This window comes from Phytophthora sojae (assembly GCF_000149755.1).
Source record: "Phytophthora sojae unplaced genomic scaffold PHYSOscaffold_12, whole genome shotgun sequence".
Taxonomy (NCBI): Eukaryota; Oomycota; class Peronosporomycetes; order Peronosporales; family Peronosporaceae; genus Phytophthora; species Phytophthora sojae.
The window spans coordinates 1,333,668-1,358,794 of NW_009258126.1; the positions used below are offsets into that span (position 1 = coordinate 1,333,668).

Sequence of the window (25,127 nt, forward strand, 5' to 3'; positions counted from 1 at the left end):
CGAAGTGCTGATAGACCAGCCCAAACAGGATTAATTCGGGCGATGTCCCCCCTTCCAATCGACACCGGTGATGAACCGGTAACGTCTTTAGGTCAATTTACAGTAAGTGATGTCTATTGACCAAGTGTTTTAGACTTCTCAAGAATGATGGAGGCTGGTCCAGTTCATTTTCAAATTCGTCGAGTTAGATTCGTCATTGATTTTGCTCTGAAATCGGTTGTACGTCGAGACCATAGTGGCGTCGGGCAGATTCTGCGGCTGCGAAGCAGGCGTAGGAGATGCCCGTGGAGCGTGCGGATTGAGTTTATCAATGGCGATCAAAGGTGAGTTAACCAATCCTATCCCAGCCTTCGCGAAGCCCTAGTCGCCTTGCATGCTTTCTGTCTAAACAACGACGTAATTCGTTGTTTTAGTAAATCACGGTGATTAGCCCATCATTGAGTTAGGAGGCTAACTCGTCGATTTTAGATAAAATAGCTGCTAAGACAACGAGTTAACGTTATGCTCACTTTCGTTGAATGGCTGGAGTAAATCCGACAATACTACGGCCCTGACATTCTAATTCTAACTCGCTCGCTTTGTCTGATTGCTTTCTAGTCGATGATTGACATGCGTTGGCGATCTATCGTACTAAACTACGTCTACAATATTGAAGAACATCCCTGTTTTTATATCGAGGAGCTGCAAGCAGCTTTAAAGTCTGTTTCCTAAACATTTCTAGTAGAAATTTTCTACTGCTACTATACGCCGTGCTCTGAAATTCGAGCTTGGTTTAACGCGCGAGGCCACGACGAAGGGAGCGAAAGAAAACGTCCCCGCCGAAATCGGTACTTACTATTATGCAAGGAGATTGCGCCATTCTATCGGGGACCTTATCCGTTTGTTTTCTTGCAGCGACAACCGATTTATTCTTGCAGTGGCAACCGCTCCGTTCTTGCTCTGCGTTGTGCTTGGTAGTGGCGGTTGATTAGCTTAACTTTAACTTAGAGTTGGGCTGCGAGATATGATCACCGGGAAGGATTTGCTCGTTGGTTTAGAGCCTATTGAGGAACGCCTGTGTTGTTGATGGCAAATGCCGAAGTGAGTTGATTAAAGTTACCAAAGTTGTCCTACTTGTCCTTCTCAACTCTACTCCCCTCTTCTCCTTCTTGTTGTCCTCTTGTGTCTGCTTGGGCAATCACCGCTTTCTGCACAGTCGAACCAACCAAGTTGACCATCCCGAAGATTAGCCAATAGGAAGCATTCCAGGACGGTTCAGGTACGGAACGGAACCGTACTTAGCGGTACACTTCAACACTCCCACTCACCGCTACGGTACGGTGACCTTCTCCCTGATGCCGCTAGCGTCCCGCAAGTGCTTGAGCGTCTTCGTCCCGAGCTCCTTCGTCAGCATGTCCGCCAGTTGCTGCTTCGTCTCGACGTAGACCACCTTGACCGTTCCGCGTTCCACGTTCTCGCGGATGAAGTGGTGTCGAATGTCCACATGCTTCGTCCTAGCATGGTACCCAGCGTTCTGGGCCAGCGCGATCGCTCCTTGGTTGTCTTCCCAAAGCTGCGTCGCGTCCACTTGTTCCTTGCCCATGTCCTTCAGCATCGCACGCGTCCAGAGTACCTCCTGCACGCACAGGCTCAGTGCCATGTACTCAGCTTCCGCAGAGCTGAGCGCAACCGTTCTCTGGAACTTGGACTTGAACACTACGGGAGCGTTCCCGATCATCACCATGACTCCCGACACGGAACGCCTGTCGTCAATGTTGCTTCCCCAATCGGCGTCCGTGAACGCTTCAACCGTGATGCTGTCGTCGCCACCTTGGTACACGATACCGTACTCCCGGGTTGTCTTCAAGTAGCGTAGCACGCGAATGGCAGCTCGCCAATGCTGCAGACCGGGGTTCTCCAGGAATCGCGACAACTGGGTCACCACGTACGCGATGTCCGGTCTGGTGCATGTCGTGATGTACAGCAGACATCCGATCAGGGAACGGTACGGCCGTGACTTCATCTCAGTACGCTCTTCATCCGTTCCGGGCGACTGCGTCTTAGTCAGCTTCAGGCCCGACGTGCACGGGTTGTCCACAGGCTTAGCGTTCCGCTGGCCGAACCGTTCCGCCACGTCGTCAATGTACCTCGTCTGCTTGATCATGAGCGTCCGAGCGTTCTTGTTGTGATCAATCTCCATACCCAAGATGAACTTCGCCGTGCCGAGCTCCTTCATCTTGAACGCGTTCTTCAATGCGTTCTTCACCTCATGAACCTCACCACTCGTCTTCGCAGCGATGATCATGTCGTCGACGTACTGACACACGTAAATGAAGCCGTTCCTGGAACGCTTGACGTAGACACACTGGTCCGCCCCGCAGCTCTTGAAACCGTTCCCCAAGAACACGCGGTGGATGGTCTTGTTCCACGCATTGGTCGCCTGCTTCAGACCGTAGATAGCCTTGTTCAGCTGGCACACGTAGTTCGCAGCGTTCTCAATACCAAATGGCACCTCCATGTACACACGGTCCGTCAGCTCACTGTTCAGGAACGCTGTGTCCGCGTCCAACTGCTCCATCACGTATGCGTCTGCCACGCACACTGCCAGCACGACCCGGATCGAATTCATGTTCGCGACCGGGGAGTACGTCTCGAAAACGTCGACACCGTACTTCTGCTTGAAACCCTTCGCAACCAACCGTGCATTGTACCGGATCACGCGACCGTTCTCGTCACGCTTCTTGGCAAACACCCACCGGCTACCAACCGTACGCGTATGCGTTCCACGTCGTACCAGCGTCCACGTTCCGTTCCGTTCGTGCGAGAGCAACTCCGTGTCCATTACATCCCGCCAGGCATCTGCATCTTCGCCAGCAATGGCCTGCGCATACGTTGCCGGGACATCCGTTCCATCGTCGATCCTGGCCACGTACGCCAGTACAGCCTCCGCAATGAGACCGTCCTCGTCGATCCTGGGTCGCTTCGGGGACGGCGGCCCATCACTTTCTTCCGACTTGCCTTCCTCGCCATCTTCATCGTCACCGTTCCCCAAGAGAAACACCGGTTCACGGGATCTTCTTGTCCGTTCCGGCTCGGGGTGGAACACCAGGTGGTCGTCCTGGAACGCTTGAGGTGGAGGTCGGTACGCAGTCAACTCCAATCCAGTGGCAGCTGGGCGTTCCGGTGCCGGCAGCCGCAGTACCTCCTGCTCTGGCTCAGCCTCATCCATCTCGACGTCTGGAACGGGTTCCTCAACAGCTTCCATGGGTTCGTCCTCGACCGGTTGCCGTTCCACCTCGATAGGAACGATTGGCACATCTCCGTCCTTGGTCACATGGATGGCCGTTCCATGCTGCGGCGAGTGCGTTTCATAGATTCCGCCCACCTCGCGCTCGTCCAGCTTGACCGACCGTGACACCTTGACCTTGGACGCATCCATGCTGTATACACGGTACCCCTTCGCGTTCTCCGCATACCCGAGGAACATGCACCTAAAGCTCTTGGGCTCGAGCTTCGTCCTCTTCGCATTGTCAATGTGAGCGCACCCCGGTGAGCCGAACACACGCAGGTGATCCATCCGTGGCTTCACCTTGAAGCTGACCTCGTACGGCGTCACATCCGAGCGTTCCGTGTTCGTGGAACGGTTGATCAGGTACACCGCCGTGCTCACAGCCTCCGCCCACCATTCCGTCGACACGCCCTTGTAGTGTAACATACTGCGTGCCTTCTCCATGATCGTCCGGTTCATGCGTTCCGCAACTCCGTTCTGCTGCGGACTGTAGGACGCCGTTCGCTGATGCATGATACCGTTCCGGCGACAGAGATCCGTGACCGTCTTGTTCACGAACTCCGTTCCATTGTCCGAGCGCAGGCACTTCAAGCGTTCTCCCCGTTGGTTCTCGTAGAACGCCTTGAACTCTTTCAGCTTGTCGGTCACTTCGCTCTTCTTCTTCATGAAGTACGCCACGACATACCTTGAGTAGTCGTCCACGAACGTCAGCACGTACTTCGCACCACCCTTGGAGACCGTTCTCATCGGCCCCATCACATCCGTGTGGACTAGTTCCAACACACGCGATGTCTTCGTCGTCGACCGTGCCGGGAACGATGTCCCGGTATGCTTCCCCTTCATGCATCCGCCGCACAAGGTCTTGATGCTACGCCCCACGGTTGGCAAACCGTTCGTAGCACGCTGAGTCTTGGCCATACCGTTCTCGCTCGGGTGCCCATGCGAGCGTGCCAAAGCTCCCACTGACTGTCAGCCCCGGCGTATTCCACGAACCGTGTCGACACCTGCTCGCAGTCGAGCACATACGCCTTGCCAATCTTCTTGCCCATCGCGACCGCGCTGGTGTTCCCCCAGATGACACACGAGGAAGGCTGGAACTCAACGCTCAGACCGCGTTCCGCAAGCTTCCCTACCGACAGCAACCGTCTGTCGAGTCCCGGAATGTACAGCACGTCCTTCATTGTGATGTGTTTCCCGTCCATCCCGGTCAGCTTGACCGTTCCTCGCCCGACGACCGGCAGCTGCTTTCCGTCGGCGATAGTCACCTGCATGCCAGTGACCGTTACATCCATTTCAAAGAGGTCATCACGATGCGGGGTCATGTGGGATGACGCCCCGCTATCGATCAGCCACCCGGCGAGGCGTTCCTCACCCACGGCGAACACGGTGTCGTTCCCAGCGCTACCGTTCTTGCCCGGGCAGTCCCGCTTCATGTGGCCCACCTGGTCGCACTGAAAGCACTTGTCCTTGAAGGCACCGTTCTTCTTCGGACCGTTCCCCTTGCGACCGTTTCCACGACCGCCCTTGAACCGGTCAGCGTTCCCGTTGGCGCGGAACGCTTTCTCCGTAGTGGAATCCTTCTTCTCGAGCCGTTCAAACTCCTTCAATAGCTTCTCCTTCACGTTGTTCAACGTGACATCCTTGGCGTTCTCCAGGATGGACGCGATCAGCTCGTACTCCGACGGTAGGCTACTCAGCAGTACCACGAGCTGCTGTGCCTCGTCGACCGGTTCTCCCATCGTCTGCAGCCCAACGATCAGTTCGTCGAACGCGTCCAGATGCTTGGCCATCGACGTTCCAGAGTCCATCTTGAACTCGTGCAGACGCCTGGTCATGGCGACACGGTTGTGCAGCGTGGTACGGTTGTAGTACTCCCTCAGAGTGTTCCACGCCTGCATGGCACGCGTCGCGGAACGGATCTTCGTCTGGTGCTGGATCTCCATACCCTGCGCGATGATGCCCAACACCTTCGCGTCGTTCACGAGTCACGCCTCCGTGATCTCATTCTCCGCCTTGACAACCTCCACATGCCCAAGCAGCCCCTTCCGGGCCAGCGTCATGCGCATGTTGTACTCCCAGTGGAAGTAGTTCCCACTGCCCAGGAGGACTTCGGCGCGCTTGGTCGTCATGTCTTGAGCGGAGCGTTCTTGGTCGAGCGTTCTTGCGGCGAGCGTCCTTGCGGCTGTTAACCTATTGAGGAACGCCTGTGTTGTTGATGGCAAATGCCGAAGTGAGTTGATTAAAGTTACCAAAGTTGTCCTACTTGTCCTTCTCAACTCTACTCCCCTCTTCTCCTTCTTGTTGTCCTCTTGTGTCTGCTTGTGCAATCACCGCTTGCTGCACAGTCGAACCAACCAAGTTGACCATCCCGAAGATTAGCCAATAGGAAGCGTTCCAGGACGGTTCAGGGTGAACCGTGCCAACGGTTCAGGTACGGAACGGTACTTAGCGGTGCACTTCAACAGAGCCCTTAATCGCATCCAGTACAGGGTAAAAAGTTTAATGTTCAGGATAACGTGCACGATGAGATCGATGAGTTATCATGGAAATACAGCATCAGTTTTATTCCTTTTTTGCTTGCGATCCATTAATGCAAACATTCAAAACTTGGGGTGGCCTGAATTGGGCCCATGACCTTGGAGCACGCAGCGAATGCTATTATCTTTGTCGGCCACGTTGCTCGCGTTCCAGCCGATGATGGCGAGCGTACAGTAGCTGCTGTCCACGGGGAAGCTGCTGTTGTTGCTTCGTGATTCGTACATCGCATGGGGATGCGATTCAATCATGTAGTACAGTGCACTAGCTGTGCAGCAGCTCATTTCCAAACTGTCTGGTTCCTTACACTACTGCTGCACTTGTCCCAACAAGAACATCATCTCAACATGCGCGCTGGCTATATTCACCGCCTGCATCGTGGGCGCTGAGGCGAAAAGCATCCGCATGCGCGTTGATATCAGCGGCGAGGACAACCAGGACGAAGGCAGGTTTCGCAACCTCAAAAGCGAACGGGGATTCGCTGAGGACGAGGAACGGAGCGAGTTATCACTTAAGTTAATTAACGCACTGAAGTCATTCTTTGGTTTCAAGACGAAGCTTACCTCCAGTCAGATCGCAGCAAAGCTCTCCAAGCCTGAGCTTACGATGAGGCAATACTATTCAAGGCCAAGGGTCAGAAAGTTGCGAGCGAGATTTCCAAGACCAAATTCACGCCTGCTGAGGCCAAGAGCCTCCAGAAAGTCGCTAGCGACGTTTCAAAGACCAAGTTCACGCCGGCTGAGACCAAGAACCTCCAGAAGGCTACTCGCTACGTTGCCGAAGGTAAGCTGACCAAAGCTGACTTAAAGAGCGCACAGCACGTCGCAAGCGAAATTGTCAAGAAACCAAAAGATTGGACCGACCGTTTAGTAGATGATGCGACGAGTGCACTTTTGGCTCTCGTTATAGTCTGTGGCTGGATCGAAGTGGCTGCCTTAGTCGCTCACTTTACTGGAAAGTAGCTTCCAAAACACACTTTCGGGGCTTTTGGTGCACTCGGTAAAAATGGGAAACTATTGGCACTTGACAGGTTTTTGACAGAAATCAAAAGCTGTATCGTGCCATTGATTTCAGGTTCACGCACAGTACAGGGCTATTCAACGAGACCAGAGTCCCTATATCGCGTCTGCTGTTGGGGTTTGAAATTCATGGCTTCGGTGCACACAAGGAGGAGGACGCTCTCAGGAATTTTCTCTTAGTTTCAATAAGCAAGGAGTGTGAGGAAAACTACCGCTAGTAGTTTCAGGGATTAATAAATAAATAAGTAGGATATATTAATATTTTAATATTATACTAGTAGTGGAGCATCTCAGTCGCGTTGCTCCGTCGAGTTGCTTAGGGGGCCGACGTCCCCGCTCTCCCAATGGATCTGGTGAAGCTGTTGATTAATTGGGTCTAAGCCATCACGTCACGTGATTCACGTGCAGATCGGTGCAGCTTCCGATCCGACATCACATCTTCGATTAGGAACACTATTATCATAGAACTGCACGAAGAAGTCGTTATTGCATGTAAGAAGTGCATCGCAAGCTTTACATGCTGGGGGTTGCACCCCCAGACCCCCGCGATAGAAAACTAAGCCCCAGTTGCGGCAACGGGTCCGTTCGCTGGAATGCTCGTCGCTGGGCCCGCCTACGCAAATACCGCGCGGGTTTGCTGCGGCTACACTCGCAACGGCTCACTACCGCTTCTAGGACATTTGCCAAGCACGAGCCCATCCGTGTCAACACAAGGCTGTGGAACATATGATTGCGATTGTATTATTGTCAAGATTGTCAATCACAATAATTGATTGTTCCGTGATCTCAATCGACAATCCCGTTCCCATATTGTCCCTTTACTGATTTTGAGCCTTTGCCAGTGATCCGGTAGAGCAATATACAACACCAAGCCCATGGAACCGATCCTAGACTCATCAAAGCCTTTCTGTGTCTTCTGCTACTTCGAAATGCGGAAATTACATTGGGTGCCCGAACGGGGTACACGCTCAACATGATGAATACAAGACCCAACATTGCTTTTTGCCAAGGCTTTTGAAGGTTAACACGTATGCAATCGAATAAGCAAAGATCTTAGGGCGATAGCGCCGCCAAACGAGTAAAAATATGAACCTAGCAGAGGAAATACAAGCGAGAACTTAGATTGCAATCTTTTGTTTTTGGGATTGTCAAGATTGCAATAATTGGTTGTTTCAGATCTGAGTCGCCAATCAATAAACAATCTATATTTCCACAGCCCTGGCGTCAACATGCAGCTCCAGATCCTGCTCGCCAAGAAGCCGAATCTGACCCTGGCGCAGTGCGCCCTCTGGCTCGACATCAAGCAGCCTACGTTCTACTCCATCTACAAGAAGGTGGTTGCGCTGCCGCCTGAACGGACGGACTACTCGCGTGAAAACCCCAAGTTCTGCCCGGACTATATGTTCCAATTCCAGCTACCGCTATACACGCTGCGCATCGAGGCGTTTGGAGCTGTATGTTGACACGGATGGGCTCGTGCTTGGCCTTCGGGGCGGGCCCACTCTTGCTCCATGGCTCGCCCTATGTGTAGTTCTCGTAGATCTTCTGCACTGTGCGGTAGTCGCGAGTAGGCTGCAGATGAGCGGCCACTACCTTAAGCGTGGGGGTCCCCTCGGCGCGGATAAGGGGCATGAGCTTCCGGTGATTTTGAGGTGCTCCGCCGGAAGGACGCGGGGCGCGAACTGCACGCGCGTCTTCTTGCTGGGTCGCTTGCCCGCCGACCCGCCTCCCTTGCGCTTGCCTGCCGTGTTTGCGCTCCGAGGAAAATCCGATTGTGAAGGCACAATGGGCCAAAGACGCCCGCCGGCCGAATATTTGAAATGGGTGCCGAACGATCGCGCTTCAAGGTGATGGGCGGGTTCGTCACCGTTCGGTCGCTTAAAGCGCCAAACGTGGAGTACGCCGGCATCAACTCGAGCATGGGCATGTTGTTCTGCGCGACTGGATTCATCGGCTTCATCGCGTTCACGAGCGTCGTCCCAATCGCAACGGAAGACCGACTGGCATTTACAGTGCGCTCTGGTACTTCGTGGGCTCCACCGTCGTCGAGATCCCGTCTTCTTCAGCACACTGCTGCTCGTGGCGCTGTACTATCCGTTGGTCGGCTTCACGGGCGTCAAGACCTTCTTCGCCTACTGGCTGCACCTCTCGATGCACGTGCTGTTGCAAGTGTACTTCGGCCAGTTCATGTCGTACCTGATGCCGGCGGTGGAGGTGGCTTCGATCTTCGGCACGCTCTCGCAGATGATCTTCTTCCTGTTCCTCGGTTTCAACCCGCCTGCAAGCGCCATCCCGACGGGATACAAGTGGCTATACCACATTACCCCGCACAAGTACTCGCTGGCTTTGGTTGCGTCGCTCGTATTCGGAGACTGCCCCAGTGATGGCGATGGATCGGAGATTGGGTGCCGAGTAATGGCGGGAGCGCCGCCCTCGCTTCCCGAGAATATGACGGTCAAGGAGTACATGGAGGATGTCTTCTTGATGAAGCACAGCGAGATCTGGGAGAACTTCGGCTCCGTCTTGGGTTTCATCGTACTTCTGTCTCTTGGCTGCGCTTCGTCAACCACCAGAAGAAGTAACTCACCAATATGACTAATATAATTTCTTTTGGCTGTGCGCCTTCGCCAAGCGTACCGAACGGTGGCTGCTTCATTTCACGAAATTGGGGGACCGGGGCCGGCATGTACTGCGGCGCGACTCGTGGCCAATGCATTGAACGCAAACTTAATTTCTTGCACTTTCAATCTTGTTCTTGTACGACGTACAAACAGTTTCCTCCTTTCTGGTATTTGCGCTTGGTCCTCAAAGACGAGAACGTGAAGCAAAGAAAAAAGTCACGGCGCTGCTATGACGCAGCCAAAGCAGCGAGCGTAGGAATGAACACCTGAGCACCCTGGTCCATGTCGGCCAAGACGCAGTGTCGGAGGTGGTGGGGCTTCGTGTGTGTTTGCTGACTGTGAGTTTGGGAATGAGCTGCGCGAGCACGCGTCCAGCGTAGGAGCTTAGGCTGCTAAAAGTCAGAGGATAAGGACATCCACTGTCGTTTCTTAAATCGGATGACCACTTCAACCACTTCAACTTGCATGGGTTCATGGCCAAACGCCAAACGGGCGGTTCAAAGCTTTATAGTTGCCTTTGAGGAAGCACTCGCACCGCCAGGTGATATTGTATCGCTAAGCTGGCGGGTGCTCTTGTAATGACGTCGGGTGTCTAGGCAACATTAGAGAGATTGCTGCCTAGTGGCCTAGTGCTGCGAATACGGCGGCAAGGTGTCCGCTGGTGGGGGTCCAAAGCTGCAGCTGCCGGGCGTATAGCTCTTGACCTGGGTGGCGGTCTGGGCCAGCGCGCAGCACGGACACCACAGCGACGACCAGCAGTCCTCGACCCAGTTGCCGCGGATCTGGAGCTCTCGACGTGCCTTCGCGCGGAGCTGCCAGACGTGGATCGAGATGAACACGTAGCAGACTCCTGCCAGAATGAGGTAGATGTACCACGTGTCGTCCTCGCCCCAGTGGTGATACTTGTACTTGATGTAGCCCCAGACCACCGAGTCGCTCGTGAGGATCTCCGCCACCTCGTTGATAAACAGCGCCAGCATCACGTACTGCCCCACGACGACGACGAGCGACGACGCGAGCGCGAGCCAGTATGGAGTCAACCTGACCTTGGCAGAAAACTTCTCCATGACCTCGAGCTTGGACGCGACTTGGGCGACCGAGACGCACGGACAGAACGTTACCATCGCGCAGTTGGGGACGACGTCAGTGAAGCAGCCGAACAGGCCGGTGGTCCAAGTTCCGGTCGGACTCAGCGCGCTTGGAGTCGAAGTATCTGCCGGAGTGTCAACATGCGCAGCGTACGGAGCGCCTTCGGGTTCACCTGAGCGCGCCGACTTGACGTAGTGTTCGTCCATGTCGAGATGGTCTTCACCGCAACACAGTGAATTCGCGAATGAATGAGGCGCGCGCGCAGTGGTCAACCACCGTCTAAGAAAACGGTGCATGCCATCCAATGTTCCTGTGTCGGCCTCATCTCTCTCTGAATTGAAACCATTTGCAATTACAACCATCGACCGTAGCTGCCTTTGAATATGGTGGCTGTCAGATATTCACTTCGACACACCCACGCTTTTCGAGCTTCAATTTCTCTAACCGAAGAGTGTATTACGACGACTTAGACTTAGACTTGGCCTCGGTCCGCTCTACAGTAGACGGCAGCGTCTACTCCGTGTACGCGGGCAGCGTGTCGGCCACGGGGCCGAACTCGCAGCTTCCGGGGTTGTAGCTCTTGATGTGGGTCGCCATTTGGGCCAGCGCGCAGCAGGAGCAGCAGCACGCGGCAGCGAAGTCGTGCTGCGGGGTGCCGGGGATCTGGAAGCGCTCGCGCGTCTTGGTGCGCAGGTGCATGACGAACACGATGAGCACGAGGTGCAGGAAGATGGTGGCGACGCGGTAGAGGAAGACGCCGAAGCTGCCGCTGTCGGTCGTCAGGTAGCCGAGCATGATGCCGTAGCTGCTGGTCTCCATGAAGTAGCTGGCCGGGTTGAAGGCCGACGCGAAGCCGCTGAGCGCAAACTCGGCCACGATGACTGCCAGGCAGGCGGCGATCGCCTGCGAGTAGGACGCGACCCCGAGGCGCGCCGAGATCTGCGCGATCGAGACGCACGAGCAGAACGTGACCATGAAGCAGTTGGGCATGAGCGTCGTGAAGCAGTCCCAGAAGCCGACTTCCCAGTGGCCCGTCGTCAGTCCGCCCTCGCTCTCGAGGTCCTTCGGCTCGGTCGGCTTGACAGATTGGGCCGCAGCATCGGGTTGGCCGGAGTACGGGACCTCGACGGGCTTCGCGGGCGTCTCCGTGGTGATCGCTTCGCTCATTCTGGACAACGAGCTGTCAATGTACGCAGCTGGGAGCTCGGCGTTTGCAGGAATTCGGACACTGAGACCGTGGAGGAGATCCCGTCTCATGCATCAAAACGAGGAAGCTGTTTTCCAGGATAGCAGGACATCTGCCATTCGAGAGCGAACGTAATGAACGTGGCAACGATACTGGGGAGTCTCCAGTGGGGACTTGACGTAGCGACACCAGTGGCAGAATTCGCTGCTTGACTGGCAACTTGCCAATGAGACCCGAAGACTCTTTGGATCTCTTCGGCGAAGAGGGCCTAATTCATGTAGAACAAGGCATCTTCTCTTCCGAGCTGTAGGGACCTGCGAATAATACTTTGGTCGCTGTCACGATGCTTGTAATTGACACGCATGAAGTCGGTGTGGACGCGTTCACGCATTTTCGAAAGTCTCTCGGAAATCCACTTTACGTGCAAGCTATCGATCGGTACAGGGGTAGGAACTCTGTTGCTGCTGCGTGTACCTTGTTGTCCACGCCACAAACTTGAGTGCTTCTCGCCAAGTGATGGAATTCTTGCAAAAAATAGTGAAGTTGAAGTTTTCTCGTGGTAGATCCTCATTATTGCGATCTTCTGAGCAAAGCGGCGGAGGATAGGAGGCTAAACTCAAATAAAAAGATGTAGATTCGCATCAAATAGGTTTTCTATCTGCCGTTGCTTACGAGGTGGCGCCCTGAGCCCCCGAGTACGGAGGCAGCACGTCGGGCGGACCAAAACTGCAGTCGCCCGGCTTGTAGCTCTTGATGTGCGTGGCGATCTGAGCCATGGCGCAGCAGGAGCAGCAGCACGACGAACAGCAGTCCCCGCAGGCGCCTCCAGGGATGCGAAACATCTTGCGAGTAGTTTGGCGGAGGTGCCAAACGTACACGAAGAAGATGACACGGACAATGATGATGACCCAGCTCTGGATTGGGTTGCTTTGGCTGCTGTCGCCCGAGTATCTCCTCGACGTCGACGTTGACGTTGAGCTGCTCCACCCGCTCGATGAGCTGCTGCTGCTCGACTTGGACGGGATCAGACCCACGATGATCTCGGCGGCTACCAGCAGCAGGAAGATCACCAGCGTGCGTCGGTACGGGGCCACGCCCAGCCGCTCAGAGATCTGAGCCAGCGAGACGCACGGGCAGAACGTCACCATGAAGCAGTTCGGGATCATGAAGTCGCAGCAGCCCCAGAAGTCCGCCGACCACGCGCCGACCATCACGCCCTGCTCATTGACGCCAGCCTGACGAGTGTGACCTGGACTTCCGCCAGCAGGTTCCACGTACACCACCGTCTCCACGGGCGTCGCGTACACCGTCGGGTAGGCGTACGTCTCCGGCGTCGGCGGGGGCTTCTGGATGTCTGCCATCGTCGGACTCTTGGCCTGGACTGCAAGTCGCACAATGGGCTCGATGTCAATCGACTGCCAGCCGCGCTAAGCGGACGAGAGGCTAGAAATACGAGGTTCTCAAATAGTTTGACTGGGATCCTGCATGGGATATCTATCCTCGACCAGGTCTCGAAGGAAGTTTTAGGATTGGGATTGCGTGGGGGATATATTTCGTGCAACGGCACTTAGGTGAACGGTAGGGGGGATATGCAAGTGCGCATAAGAGGCTTGGAGCGTCCCAGTGGTTGGGTTTTACACGGCGTACGACTTGCCCGGGTACGCCTGGAGCACGTCGGGGGCCCCGAAGCTGCAGTCGCCTGGCTGGTAGCAGCGCAAGTGGGTGCGGAGCTGCGCCACCGTGCAGCAGGAGCAGAACCACGAGCTAAGGCAGTCGGTGGCGGCGTTGCCCGGCAGCTGGAAGCGCGTGCGCGTCTTGACGCGGAGCTGCCAGATGTAGACGAACAGCAGCATCTGCACCAGCAGCGTGAGCACCGCGAAGGTGCCGTTGGCCACGGCGTTGCCCGAGTGGCCGCTGTGCTCCCATCCGTAGAAGTAGTAGCTTCCGTCGCTCGAGTCGTCGTCATCATCGGACATGGTCCACACGAGCGCGAACGAGGTGATCTCAAGCGCCGTCACGAGCAGCAGCAGACCCAACACGAGTCGGTACGAGGCCACACCCAAGCGCGTGGACAGCTGAGCCAGCGCCACGCACGGGCACAAGGTGACCATGAAGCAGTTGGGCATCATGTTGTCCAAGCAGTCGAAGAGGCCGGCGGCCCACGCGCCCGTGGGGATGCCGGCCCCCGTCACCACTTCCACGGCGCGCGGAGTGTCGAGCTCCAGCGCCATCGACGGGGACGGCAGGTGGTTGCTCACATTCGCTGTGTCCGGCTCGCCGGGCGTCGTCACCTGCGTGAACTGGGCGCGGGTCGACTGCGGGTCCATATCCTGCATGGTTGATTGGCTTTTGAGGTCTTGCTGCACCAAGTTGGCAAATACGGCAATGGTGGAGCTGTCACTCCCGTTGGGCTCCACACATCGAGCCCCTTTCCGAGAGTCGCACGCCCGAGCCCCATATCCACTATGCGAGACTTGAAAATTTGCTTTGACGCGCGCTCGGCCAATGAGCGCCGCCGGTTGTATTGTTTAGCGCGACAATGGCTTCATCTGCGCAGCCACTGTCCAGCGCTTCAACGTGGTGCCAGTGCAAATTCCAGTCCCAATCGCGCATGCTAGGTCCGCCGCTGGGGCGCTACGGGCTTTGTGTGGCGCTGGAGGCGTTGGAAGCACTGGTCAACAAACATCCGAGCGACGCCATCCGAGCGATGGATACGGCATTTTCCCTCGGCGCCGAACGGCTGGCGACTCTACTCGGCCGAACAAACTCTTCCTACGCACGTGCATGAAGCCAATGCACTTTGTTGAGGGTTGCCACTCTGAGGTCAATCGCCGTAGGAAGATCGCAATGCGAACCACGGGGTTGTGCTGCTACTGCATTCGCTTCGTCCATGGTCGGGGAGCGTGATAAGCTCAGCTTTACTCATCGGCGCGGTGCGCTGGTCGGCAGAGAGAAGCAACCCTCATGCATAATTACCAGCTCGCACGTCCATCCAGGTGACGAATGCCTTGCCAGAGCTTGCTGCAGAGGATAGCAGGAGGGCCGCCGAATGTTTTGGACAATTCTTAGCCCACTTCAACATCATACGATTTAATTTCTGTGGGCTTGCAATTCATCTTGTGCGTCGACCACGGCGTCAGTCGTTTTAAGGCTCCGCGCCAGGCAGGGTAAGACAGCAGAGCCCGCCAATAACTCCTGGTTGTTGGTGGCGGAAAGTCATACTGCAGGAATCGTTGTCGAGCGTGGACACAACTTGAATGAACAAGAGCAGCGTGTTTCTCCTGGATATCCATATAGCTTACAGCTCATGAAGATGGCACAGCAGGAAAACGCTCCGGATGGTGACTATGCTTGTCATGCTCACTTGGCTTTGGAAACCTGGAGTTGTCGTGGTTTGCCTTGCGGCGATAGGCTGCGCAGCGTTGAAAGCACCAGTCAACACATGCGTGCTATTAGAACTTCATTACCGTCTGCGATCTACGTACAGATACTTCGCTCACTCACTGGTAGGCGTAGTGACTATCGAGGCCTTGCCGTGCCGCGTAGCCAGAAGATGGGGGAGTACTGCCAGCGACGTTCAAATTGGCGTGGCTGCTTCCGTAGCTTCCTGGTGGAGAAGAATCTTCGGCAGCAATTGTCGCGGTCGCATTATCACCGCTGTCGAAAAGTCCATCGTTCAGTGCCATGCGCACCGGCGGCTTCCGCTTGTACGTGTAGCCGATGAACTTATTGAAGGTCAGCGGCTTGCCATCCGGGCCAAATGCTTGCGGCAGCTCCCCTCCATTAGCCTGTCCCGCTGCCATCGCGCCGTTACCGTGAGCCGCAGCGTTGGTGCCGCCCATTGGTGGTGCTGGAGACATTTGTCCCATGGCGGACGCTGGCACCGGAGCGGGAGCTGGCAACTCACATGGCTCCGTGAACTCGTCGAAATTGGAAGTAATTTGCCGTACGAGCTCGTGGTACTGCGGGCTGCACTGGTCCGGGTCGTTCGCCTGTAGCTGACTCAGCACGTAGTCGAACTGCGGGCCTCCACCTGGAGGAATGTACGGCGCTCGGATGGAGCGCAGCGTCGTCCAGTCCACGCCGTGGAACCACGGGTGCTGCTTGATCTCCTCCACCGACCCCGTTCCCAAGCGGTTCTCTGCATTGCAAATGAGTCTCCGAACAAAGTCCATGCACTGCGGGCTCAGTCGAGCGATGGCCTCGGGCGGGAACGCAAAGGACTGCTTCCAGTTCACGATCTTGCGGCAGGTCTGCACCGGTTCGTCCGCGTAGAACGGAGGGTAGCCCACCAGACACTCGTACAGAATAACGCCCATGGACCACCAGTCGCACTCCTTGCCGTAGCCTTTCTGCGCCAGCACCTCCGGTGCAATGTAGTCGGGCGTGCCGACGGTACTGAACGCCACCTGTCTGTTCCGCGAGAACGGCTTGCTGCGCGAGGCGTCCACGCTGTTACCGCCGCCCCCTCCTCTCGTAGCCGCGGCCGCAGCAGCCGCCGCAGCCTGCTCCGGGTTCATGGCGTGCTGCGAGACCGGCAGCAAGTCCACGCGCGAGTCCATCTTCTTGCAGAGCCCCAGGTCCGTGAGCTTCAGGTGGCCGTGCGCGTCCAGCAGCACGTTGTCCGGCTTCATGTCGCGATGGATGTAGCCCAGGTCGTGCACGGACTGGATGGCTAGCACCATCTCGGCCGCGTAGAAGCGCGTGGTGGCCTCGTTGAGCGTGTCCTCCTTCATGAGCAGCCCCATGAGGTCGCCCCCGGGCAGGTACTCCATGACCATGTAGAGCCGGTGGTCGTCCTGGAACGAGTAGTGCAGCGTGACGAGCCAGTTGTTGTCCTGGTCGGCGCTGGCCAGGATGTCGCGCTCGGCCTTGACGTGGCCCACCTGGTTCTTGAGCACCATGGCGCTCTTCTCGAGCGACTTGAGCGCGAAGATCTCGCCGCTGTCGCGCTTGCGCACGAGCCGCACCTCCCCGAAGGCGCCGCGGCCGATGACGGCGAGCGGCTGGAAGTCGCCCACGGCCAGGCGCTTGCGCTGGTGGCGCAGACTCTGCAGCTCCTTGGAGCGCAGCTCCTGGCGGTACTGCTCCTTCTTGCGCTCCGTCAGGCGCAGCGCCGCCATCTGCTGCTCCAGCGTGTTGCGCCGCTCGCGGCTCTCCTCGCGCTCGCGCTTCATGGTCGCGTACTTCTGCTCCAGGTACGCCTTGGTGGCCTTGGCCTTCTCCCGCGTCGAGTTGGAGATCATGGCGCTCGACCTTCCTTCAGTCCAGGACTCCAGGCCGGCAAAGTCGCTGCTGGTTTGTTTCTGTCTGACTGACGACCGCCTCGGTTCGTCCGGCGCGCTGTAATTGGTCGAAAAGAGGCGATATGCGAGAAAGTGGATACCTGTGGGAACGGATGCGGAATGGAGGTTCAACGGACCTGTTAGATATTATATATTTTGCCGTAACGAGCGTGACGGCGGTCTCTTCCAGGCCTTCTTAGCAGGCGCTGCAACCGCCGTTCGCGCCGGCTTCACGCCAGCGCGCGCGCGGGTCTACGACGGCGGTGCACCGGACTGTAGCCATTTCGGTTCCCCTATTCAACAGCATATTTCGTATTACAGGAGTGCAGTGTCGAAATCACCCGAAATCACCCAAACCGGGTGAAACTCCATCCTTCATTTTTACACATCAAAACTAGCGGGTTTTAATTCCCTTGTAATCACTATAGCTAGTTTAATCCAAGGGTTTTACTAATTCTGGTACTGAACCCACGGGGCGAAACGTGGCCGAAACATAAACGGCGAAGCCGGGCAGCAATTCTGACCAATTGCTGCCATTCTCCCTCCGCGCCCGCCAAGTCTCATTCGCGTCACCTGCGCGCGAGCTTCCTGCGCTCCTCGCGGCGCCCCGATCCCCTCCCGCCCAGCAGCACCGCCCCGCAGCGTTGAAGCGCGTGTGCAGCGTGTTTTGCGCCCAATTAGCCCCATGATCGACGCCGAGACGGCGCCCAAGGCTCGCGCCAAGCCGCGGAACAAGAAGAGCGCGCCTTACGACGACGCGGAGGACGGCGAGGACCCCAGCAGCGTCAAGAAGGTCAAGCGCAGGTGCGAGAGCTCCGTTTTAAGCGTGGAATTAGCTGTTGTTGCTCATTATTGAGTGTGATGTTATTTCATTGAGGCAGGCGCGCGAACCAAAAGCGACGCGACGCTGCAGAGGACGAGGACGACGAGCGCCAGCCCTTCAAGGAGATGAAGCAGCTGCCGCTGGGCCCCGATAGCCTGCACTTGATGCAGCACATGCACGAGGGCCAGCGCTACGACCGGCAGCCGAGGCTGCTGCCGGAGATCGACGGCGTCCAGAGCCTGTCGCACCATGAAGCGCAGCTGGACATCAAGAGCATTCAGCAGGAGGTGGCGGCCTTTGAAGCCAAGTCGGGGATTAAACTGCCCGGAGGACCTTGGAACAATGAGGACAAGGAGCATCGACGATTGTTCCTGGTCGATGAGAATGACAGCGACGCGGATGTGGCTCCTTTGAAGAACCGACGATCGAGACCTAGTGGAGTTATTGCGCCTGAGGAGATTGTGGAGACCTTGCCGGCTGCGAGACGAGCGGTGAGGATCACGCAGCGTGAACTGCGAGCCATGCGGATCGAGCGGGAGGACCTGGAGAGAGCGTACGTGCGGCATCGATGCACGCTGCTGTGGCAGGTCGGCGAAATGAAGCGCATGCAGAAGCAGCATGAGCGCGTGACGCGCGCGTTGAGTCGCGACGTGGTGAATACGGCGAGAGAGTTGGAGTCCAGTCGACGACGCACGAATGCGCTTCAGGATATTATGAACGAGCTTGAAGCTCGAGGAAGCAGTATTTTGCGTCTGACTCGGGAGAAGAGCAGGCTCGAGGCGTTGCTGGAAGTCAACAGCATTGAGCTCCCAGAGATTGACGAGGTGTGTGTCGGTGACCGTGTGAAATGCGTTCCGTTTGGGATTGGTCGAGTATTAGAACTGCGCTTGGATACCAGGCAGCTTGTCGTGAAGCTCGATTTTGGTGGCGTTGGATATATTCAGGAAGAAAACGTGGAGGTTTTGCCGACAGACGCTACGTATACGGAGAATGAGGAAGCCCTCAAACAGCGTTTCTTTGAGAAGATCGGCGCTTTGGTGAAGCCTACGGGCAAGCTGCGCATGCTGAACGGAGGTTTCGACTTTACAGGAGACAGCGACGATGAGGAAGAATCTGAAGACGACAGCGATGCTTCATCATCCGATGATGAATCATCAGCTGCTCCGGCAGATGACTCGTTCGAAGAGACCATTCAGCGTAAGGGCAAGAAGCGACGCCTCATTATGACAGCGCCACCCGGAACGAGCACCAAGAAGTCGAAGAACCGCCGTGTCATTGAGTTCCCAGCGTCTTCAGTCCCCATTGCACCATTTGATACTGGCCTTTTGATCAGTCCGCTGAGCGAGCTGCCTGAGCGTGTAGCTGCTGTCGGCCCCAATGCACTTCAGTGGCTTCCATCGTATTTGCCTAAGAACATGGACGAGTGGGAGCAAGAGCGCTACAACTCGCTGCAAATGAAGGGCGAGATCGAGCGTCTGAGGTTCCAGCTTCAGAAGTCGGAAGGTGAGTCGACGCGACTTGAATTTGTTTACTTAAGTCAGAAGTGCTCATTGGCATTGGTATCTCATGTGTTTTGTTTTGTTTATTGCAGCTCAAAAGTTGGATGCTCAGCAGTTAGCAAGCGACCAGCTGGAGTCTATTAACCAGCTTGTGTCGCAGGTACATGTTATTGATTCGCATGCTGTGACTGTTGATGGTTCTCACGCTCGTTGACCCGGTGGTGCTTGCAGTTGGACAAGTTGCGCGATAACGCTGGAATCTCAGGTCCTGGAAACTCAACTGACGCCTGCCCCACATGCGGCAACCACAAGACCTCCAGAACGCACAGGAATACGCACTATGGCAGGGGTCACAACTTGAGGAAAAATTCCGCTGCCAAAGACGATGACAGTACGTGGTATTCGTTCTGTCAATCGGGGCATGTGTGCGATATTGATGAATTCTTGTGGCTGTAGGTGGCGACGAACTTTCAGAGACCAATAGCAGAAGCTCTCGAGCTGGTGATAACGATAGCGTGCACAGCGAGCCAAGGAGGGTCTCGAAACGAAAGCACAGCAGTGCTGAGAATGCCGAGGACGAAGCTGGGAACGAGTCCAGCGATGCAGCACCCGCGCCCTCTACGCAAACCAAGGGGAAGGCCAAACCCGCTAAGCGCTCGCTGCGACCGCGGCGGAAAGCTGCCACCACCGCTTCTCCGAAGCGGAAGTAGACTCATTTTGCTAGTGTGCAGGGCGGAGCTGTGTGTCAGCCCTGAGGAGTCTTCAGTGAAGAGCGTACTGCAGTAAAGCATTTTCTTTGTTTAAAATGTACCAACAAGCAGGGAGAGAATGCATCTGTAGGGGGGCCCGATCGATGGTGAGACGGGGAAGCGAAAAATCGACAGTTCTTACATGACCACGCAGCACGAGTTGGTCTTCTTGGCCTGCTTGTAGAAGACCTTGGATTGGCTGCTGAGGTCCTGTGACTTGGACACGAGGTCGTCCAGCTTCTCGCCGCGCTCCAGCACGTTGTCGATCGTCTTGGACAGCACGGCGGTGGTCTCGTCTAGCTCCTTCTGAATGGCCGAGATCTTGTCAGCCTTGGACGGGTCCTGGTACTCGGCCAGGGCTGTGGTGAGCGGCGCGAACTCCTGCGGGGAGCCGGACTGCGTCTTCCAGCCACTGCAGAGCGACAACAATCGATCAATCCCTCGCTGTGACGTGGCAACCCCCAAGCACTGGCCAGAAAACCCGTCGCTCACCTGTTGGTCTTGTCAAACTCGTCCATGAGCTTGTTGAGCAGCGCGAAGGCCACGCGCGGCGGGTACTCCTGGTCGCACACGACGATGCCCGCCAGCCCGTCGCGACGCACGTACACGTGGCAGTTGTACTCCTCGTGCTGGATCGATTGCCGCTGGCCGGGCTCCGTGCGCTTGACGAACGTGCGGCTGAAGAAGTTGATCATCTCCCGCACTCTGCAGCAGAAATAACAACAACAACAGCGATGGCGTCACGCCGGTCAGCATCCTACAACCCTCTAAGACGCAGTAATACCCCCTTGGATCAATTCACGGCCACGCACCCCGAGCGCTGGAAGTAGCCGAAGGACGACACTTCGAAGCCCGCCGACAGGATGGTCGGGTCCTGACCCTGGCCGTCCTGGCGCAGCAACTCTGCAGCGTAATAAATAATAAAATAATTTAAAAAAATAAGCCAGCATGGATTAGGAAGGTTGCGACACACACAGAGCTTGGAGGCAGCTCTACTCGCCGCTCTCTGTGGGGTGAAGGGACACGCACCGATGGCGACGATCTTCATGGCGGAGAGAGCGTGGATGTGGAGGCTAAGGACGACGACGAGGGACTGAGCTGCAGGCTATTGCGGGAGCCGGCGGTTTCGACTGTGCAGTTGTGTGTTCTCTCTCTACGTGTTCTGGCCGGGGCGGATAGTGCCACGTCAGTGAAGCGGAGATGTGATTTGGCGAGGTCTGATTGGCCCGCTGGAGTTACTTGAAAAGTTGCCTCACACTCACATTTTCTTAGCCATGAGCGGCAGGCCGTATGCGCGCAACCCGCGCGCGCCGTTCGCGGGGCCCAGAGACCTGGAGGCGATTCTGCCGCACACGTTCCGACTGGAGGCGCCTATGAGGCTGCGCGACGCGAAGCATGAAGCCATCCGCAGGTGAATTCCGAGCAGAATTGAGCGAGAAGTGTGATGCTAGAGTTTATGGCTAATTTCTGGTGTTTTTTTATTATTTATCAGTGCGATCCGGCGGCGCTGCATGCAGAAGAACTGGCGCAAGATGATCAGCATCCGGCACCGGAGACTTGAGAGCGAGAATGCGCCACTGAAGGCCGCAGAGGAGAGCAAGAGCGAAGAGAAGGGGCCGTCGAAGGAGGAGAAGCAGGAAGAAGAAGAGAAGGAAGAGGAGAAGGAGGAGAAGAAAGAAGAACAAGAAGACGTCGTGGAGACGTCCAAGAGGCAGCTGCAGGAGCTGGAGGAGAAGCTGCAGGGCCTCACGCAGCAGAAGCACGACAAGTTCCAGCTGCTCAAGGACATGCTCATGGCGGAGGCCAGGTCCAAGTTGGCAGGAGCAGCCTCTGCCTCTGCCTCGACCTCTGCCCCCGCCAAGAAGCGGCGCGTCGAGTTCAAGGACGTGATCTTAACCCCTAGTCCAGCCAAGATGCAGTCTCCAGTCCCAACTCCTTCGACTGACGCTGGGAATGCCCCTGGCAGTGCAGAGAAGGCTTAAGGGGATGGATGGGGAGAGCTTCGTGTTGGTGCGTTCTAGATGCGAACAGGGGGAGGTAGATCCACTACTGTGTGTATATATTTTGCTCTCCTTCTCCGTGATCAGGATATCTCCTCTTGTGCATTTTGCTTGACGGGTCGCTCTGTTCACAAGTGCCTTTTCGTGCAGTAGTCGCAGCGGAGAGTCGTGCTTCAGGTTGGCTGTAAAATTGGTCGCCGTCATGCTGCGACGGCATCGCGTTGGCGATGATTCGGGAGCGGAGCCGGAGCAGGATGCGAAGGCGGAAGGAAGCGACCCCAAGAGCGCCGAGCTCTCACTAGCTGCTCCGACGTCGCCAAGACCCACAACTCCAGACCCACACAGCTCTGCTGCTGCAGCTGATCCGTCGACTCAAGCCCAGCGCGACGAGAAAATCAAGCGCATTGCAAGGAACCCGGTGCCGTTTGGGAGCTTGGTGGAAGCGTCCAGCTATGCAGTGTTCCTCATCCTGTTCATCTTGGCTACTACCGTAGTGGAGGAGAACACACAGGCCTTCTACTTCGCCAATCGACTCAAGACGGCTCTAGTCGACCAATCTTTCACGGTTCCGACAGTCGCCACTACGTCTTCAACAACCACAGCAACTACTGATAGCGATACTTCTTCACTGCCAACCAGTTTTACGGCGATCCGTGACCAAGCGCAGATGTGGGCGTTCCTTCAGGGGCCTTTCGCCGATGTCGTCTACGGATCAAAGGAGGAGACAAATGATGAGACGTCTACGGCTACGTCGTCCGAAGCTGGCAGCGTAGTATCGAGCTCGAATCGCCTGCTTGGTGGCGTCCGATTGAGGACGCTACGCGTAAAAGCTGGATCGTGCCCATCGCTCAGCCAAATCCCCGAGTACGAGATGATCGTCCCGTTCTGCTATGGAAAATTCGATAGCAGCGTCGAAGAGAAACAGGGGTACGGTCTCATTCTCAACAGCGCAGACATCGTTGCGTCGATCAGCTACGCTACGGCGCGATTGTTTTTCACGGATCTCGAGACAAGCGGCGTTACGAAAGCCTACACACACTTGCAAACGTGCTATTCGGACTGCGAACGTGTATGTGGAGAGGCGTTTGGCGTGGATAAATTTCGCTACACATCGCAGTGTACAGCACAATGCGTGGTACAATGTGCGTGCATTTACGAGGAGCCCGTGGGGGTTAAACTGTGTGCCGACCCGAATCCAAACGGTGAAGGGAAAGCGGCTCCATCAGCCGTACACGCATATAATTGGAGTAGCGCCAAGGTCACAGAGGCGCAGACAGTTCGGGGATATACCGATGTGTCGTTTCCAGGGTCCGGTTACGTCGTGGATCTCGGGTTAAATGGAACTCTGTCGCGCGAGAGATTAGCGGAGCTCAGGGTTGACCGGTATTTAGACCTCCCAACACGCGCGTTGATCGTGGACTTTACGGTTTACAACGCGTACCTCCAGCTTTTCAACATCGTGGAGATTGTGGTCGAGTTTCCTGCATCGGGCGGGGCTTTCGTGCAGCTTTCGGATGCAGTTTTACGACTATTCCGGTACTCGTCAGCCAGCACCGGACGCATTACACTGGAGGGCTTCTTGGTGTTTTACATTTTGATCCAGTGGTGGCGCATGGTGAAGGATATGCATCGAGATGGCGTCAAAGGATACTTGACTGCGTCGCTGTGGAACATCCTAACAGTGCTGCATCTCGTTGTCTTCGCGGTTACGATCGCCGTTCGGCTCTACACCATCGATTTGGCCTATGGCACTATGAGCGGCAAGGCGTCGAAAGCGATCACCTCGGCAACGCTGGAAGAAATCCCGAATTTGCAAGGGCTGGCGACGGTGCTGTATGCTGAAAGTGTCATTGAGAGCATCAACGCTGCTCTGGTCTGGGCGAAGCTCTTGCAATACACGACTATCTCTAAGCGCATGAGCCTCCTATTGCGTATGCTGGGCCGAGCTGCTCGCGATCTGGCGTGGTTTTTCGTGTGCTTCTTGGTGTGCATTTGCGCGTTCGCTCAGATCGGATTGCTGCTGTTTGGACTGGACGTGCGTGGCTTCAGCTCGCTTGGACTAGCGATTGTGACGCTGCTTCAGGCTGTAGCGGGAGAGCTGGACTACGCTGGCATGGCGGACTCTCATCGCGTTGCTGGACCCGTCTTCTACATTTTGTACTATCTGCTGCTGCTTCTCATCTTGGTGAACGTCTTCCTCGCCATCCTCAACGACGCGTACATGCAGACGATCACGGAGCAGGAAGAAGAAGACGAAGAGCTAGCGACAGCCGCGCACAACCACGCCATGGGCTGGGATGAATCTGGAGACGTGGTTAACGCTAACGCAGACATCTCTCCGAGCGAGGAGCGAGCACTTCAAGCTGCGCGACGCGAGATGGAGCAGCTACGGAAGTACCCGTTCTCGAAAGGCTTGACCACAGCGTGTAGGCTCCTCGTGGCCGATGTGAAGCGCGTCGTGTCCGAGATTCGCAATGGGAACAACGGAGTCAACCTCACCAAGGTCGACCCTCTCATCATGCTGTCACCTAGAACTGGCAGCCAGTGGCCACTGCCAGGCGAAACAGCATCTCGGAAGCTGACACGGCACGTCAAGCGGCAAGTAGCGAGCGAGCTGCTGGAAGCTGAAGACCGACTGCGCGTGAGCCGGCGCGTGGAGCTGCAGCAGTCGCAGATCGAGAATCTGCGGCACACGGTGGACGAAGACGTCGCAGCTCGACTGGAGGCTCTGGCGGAGAGCAATCGGCTCAAGACCCAGCGGATGCGCGACCTGGAGAAGACGCTGGGATCCATCGAGAAGCTCTGCCAGCAGCTCGTGAGCGACACGGCCTGCCTGCGCGTCGGCAGCGATGAAGAGGGTGCTGGCTCGCGTCCATCGTCACGCCCCGCTACCTCTCGGCCGTCACGCACGCCGTCTCCAGCCGTGGGCTCGAAGCGCAGCCTCTCCGCGGCAATCCTAGCGAGCCGACAAAAGGACGCGACACGCAGAGGCGAAGAGATAGAGGAGATCAACTTGTAGCTGGCATCATGAAACCCCCCCTACAAACTCTTGA

General features: G+C 56.4%; 11 protein-coding genes across 11 annotated transcripts; 5 read left to right on the forward strand and 6 right to left on the reverse strand.

Moving 5' to 3' along the window:
* Window positions 1–5,898: 5,898 nt before the first annotated feature.
* On the forward strand, window positions 5,899–7,040 carry PHYSODRAFT_306701 (hypothetical protein; the record flags this gene model as incomplete). The annotated part of the gene is made up of 4 exons (XM_009538856.1): window positions 5,899–5,979; window positions 6,059–6,371; window positions 6,404–6,711; window positions 6,834–7,040. 4 exons carry the CDS (start codon window positions 5,899–5,901, stop codon window positions 7,038–7,040), a joined length of 909 nt encoding a protein of 302 aa, XP_009537151.1.
* A 924-nt stretch (window positions 7,041–7,964) lies between these two features.
* Window positions 7,965–9,831, forward strand: PHYSODRAFT_348245 (hypothetical protein; the record flags this gene model as incomplete). Its single annotated transcript, XM_009538857.1, has 4 exons — window positions 7,965–8,276; window positions 8,670–8,795; window positions 8,836–9,357; window positions 9,787–9,831. The coding sequence occupies exons 1-4, from the start codon at window positions 8,052–8,054 to the stop codon at window positions 9,829–9,831; spliced, it is 918 nt and encodes a 305-aa protein (XP_009537152.1). The 5' UTR covers window positions 7,965–8,051.
* A 238-nt stretch (window positions 9,832–10,069) lies between these two features.
* Window positions 10,070–10,738, reverse strand: PHYSODRAFT_253630 (hypothetical protein; the record flags this gene model as incomplete). The annotated part of the gene is made up of 1 exon (XM_009538858.1): window positions 10,070–10,738. One exon carries the CDS (start codon window positions 10,736–10,738, stop codon window positions 10,070–10,072), a length of 669 nt encoding a protein of 222 aa, XP_009537153.1.
* Window positions 10,739–11,045: 307 nt separating this feature from the next.
* Window positions 11,046–11,699, reverse strand: PHYSODRAFT_253667 (hypothetical protein; the record flags this gene model as incomplete). Its single annotated transcript, XM_009538859.1, has 1 exon — window positions 11,046–11,699. One exon carries the CDS (start codon window positions 11,697–11,699, stop codon window positions 11,046–11,048), a length of 654 nt encoding a protein of 217 aa, XP_009537154.1.
* A 642-nt stretch (window positions 11,700–12,341) lies between these two features.
* On the reverse strand, window positions 12,342–13,101 carry PHYSODRAFT_356038 (hypothetical protein). Its single transcript, XM_009538860.1, has one exon. It carries the CDS (start codon window positions 13,077–13,079, stop codon window positions 12,387–12,389), a length of 693 nt encoding a protein of 230 aa, XP_009537155.1. The 5' UTR covers window positions 13,080–13,101; the 3' UTR covers window positions 12,342–12,386.
* Window positions 13,102–13,243: 142 nt separating this feature from the next.
* Window positions 13,244–14,088, reverse strand: PHYSODRAFT_288912 (hypothetical protein). Its single transcript, XM_009538861.1, has one exon. The coding sequence runs from the start codon at window positions 14,052–14,054 to the stop codon at window positions 13,353–13,355; it is 702 nt and encodes a 233-aa protein (XP_009537156.1). The 5' UTR covers window positions 14,055–14,088; the 3' UTR covers window positions 13,244–13,352.
* A 1,130-nt stretch (window positions 14,089–15,218) lies between these two features.
* Window positions 15,219–17,003, reverse strand: PHYSODRAFT_565489 (hypothetical protein; the record flags this gene model as incomplete). The annotated part of the gene is made up of 1 exon (XM_009538862.1): window positions 15,219–17,003. Exon 1 carries the CDS (start codon window positions 16,962–16,964, stop codon window positions 15,219–15,221), a length of 1,746 nt encoding a protein of 581 aa, XP_009537157.1. The 5' UTR covers window positions 16,965–17,003.
* Window positions 17,004–17,688: 685 nt separating this feature from the next.
* Window positions 17,689–19,539, forward strand: PHYSODRAFT_529084 (hypothetical protein; the record flags this gene model as incomplete). Its single annotated transcript, XM_009538863.1, has 3 exons — window positions 17,689–17,807; window positions 17,885–19,329; window positions 19,418–19,539. 3 exons carry the CDS (start codon window positions 17,689–17,691, stop codon window positions 19,537–19,539), a joined length of 1,686 nt encoding a protein of 561 aa, XP_009537158.1.
* A 31-nt stretch (window positions 19,540–19,570) lies between these two features.
* PHYSODRAFT_356041 (hypothetical protein) lies at window positions 19,571–21,196 on the reverse strand. The gene is made up of 4 exons (XM_009538864.1): window positions 21,104–21,196; window positions 20,887–20,977; window positions 20,567–20,779; window positions 19,571–20,486 (listed from the first exon to the last, which is right to left on the reverse strand). Exons 1-4 carry the CDS (start codon window positions 21,120–21,122, stop codon window positions 20,213–20,215), a joined length of 597 nt encoding a protein of 198 aa, XP_009537159.1. The 5' UTR covers window positions 21,123–21,196; the 3' UTR covers window positions 19,571–20,212.
* A 152-nt stretch (window positions 21,197–21,348) lies between these two features.
* On the forward strand, window positions 21,349–22,056 carry PHYSODRAFT_529141 (hypothetical protein; the record flags this gene model as incomplete). The annotated part of the gene is made up of 2 exons (XM_009538865.1): window positions 21,349–21,485; window positions 21,567–22,056. The coding sequence occupies 2 exons, from the start codon at window positions 21,349–21,351 to the stop codon at window positions 22,054–22,056; spliced, it is 627 nt and encodes a 208-aa protein (XP_009537160.1).
* A 220-nt stretch (window positions 22,057–22,276) lies between these two features.
* PHYSODRAFT_340665 (hypothetical protein) lies at window positions 22,277–25,093 on the forward strand (the record flags this gene model as incomplete). The annotated part of the gene is made up of 1 exon (XM_009538866.1): window positions 22,277–25,093. The coding sequence occupies one exon, from the start codon at window positions 22,277–22,279 to the stop codon at window positions 25,091–25,093; it is 2,817 nt and encodes a 938-aa protein (XP_009537161.1).
* Window positions 25,094–25,127: the final 34 nt, after the last annotated feature.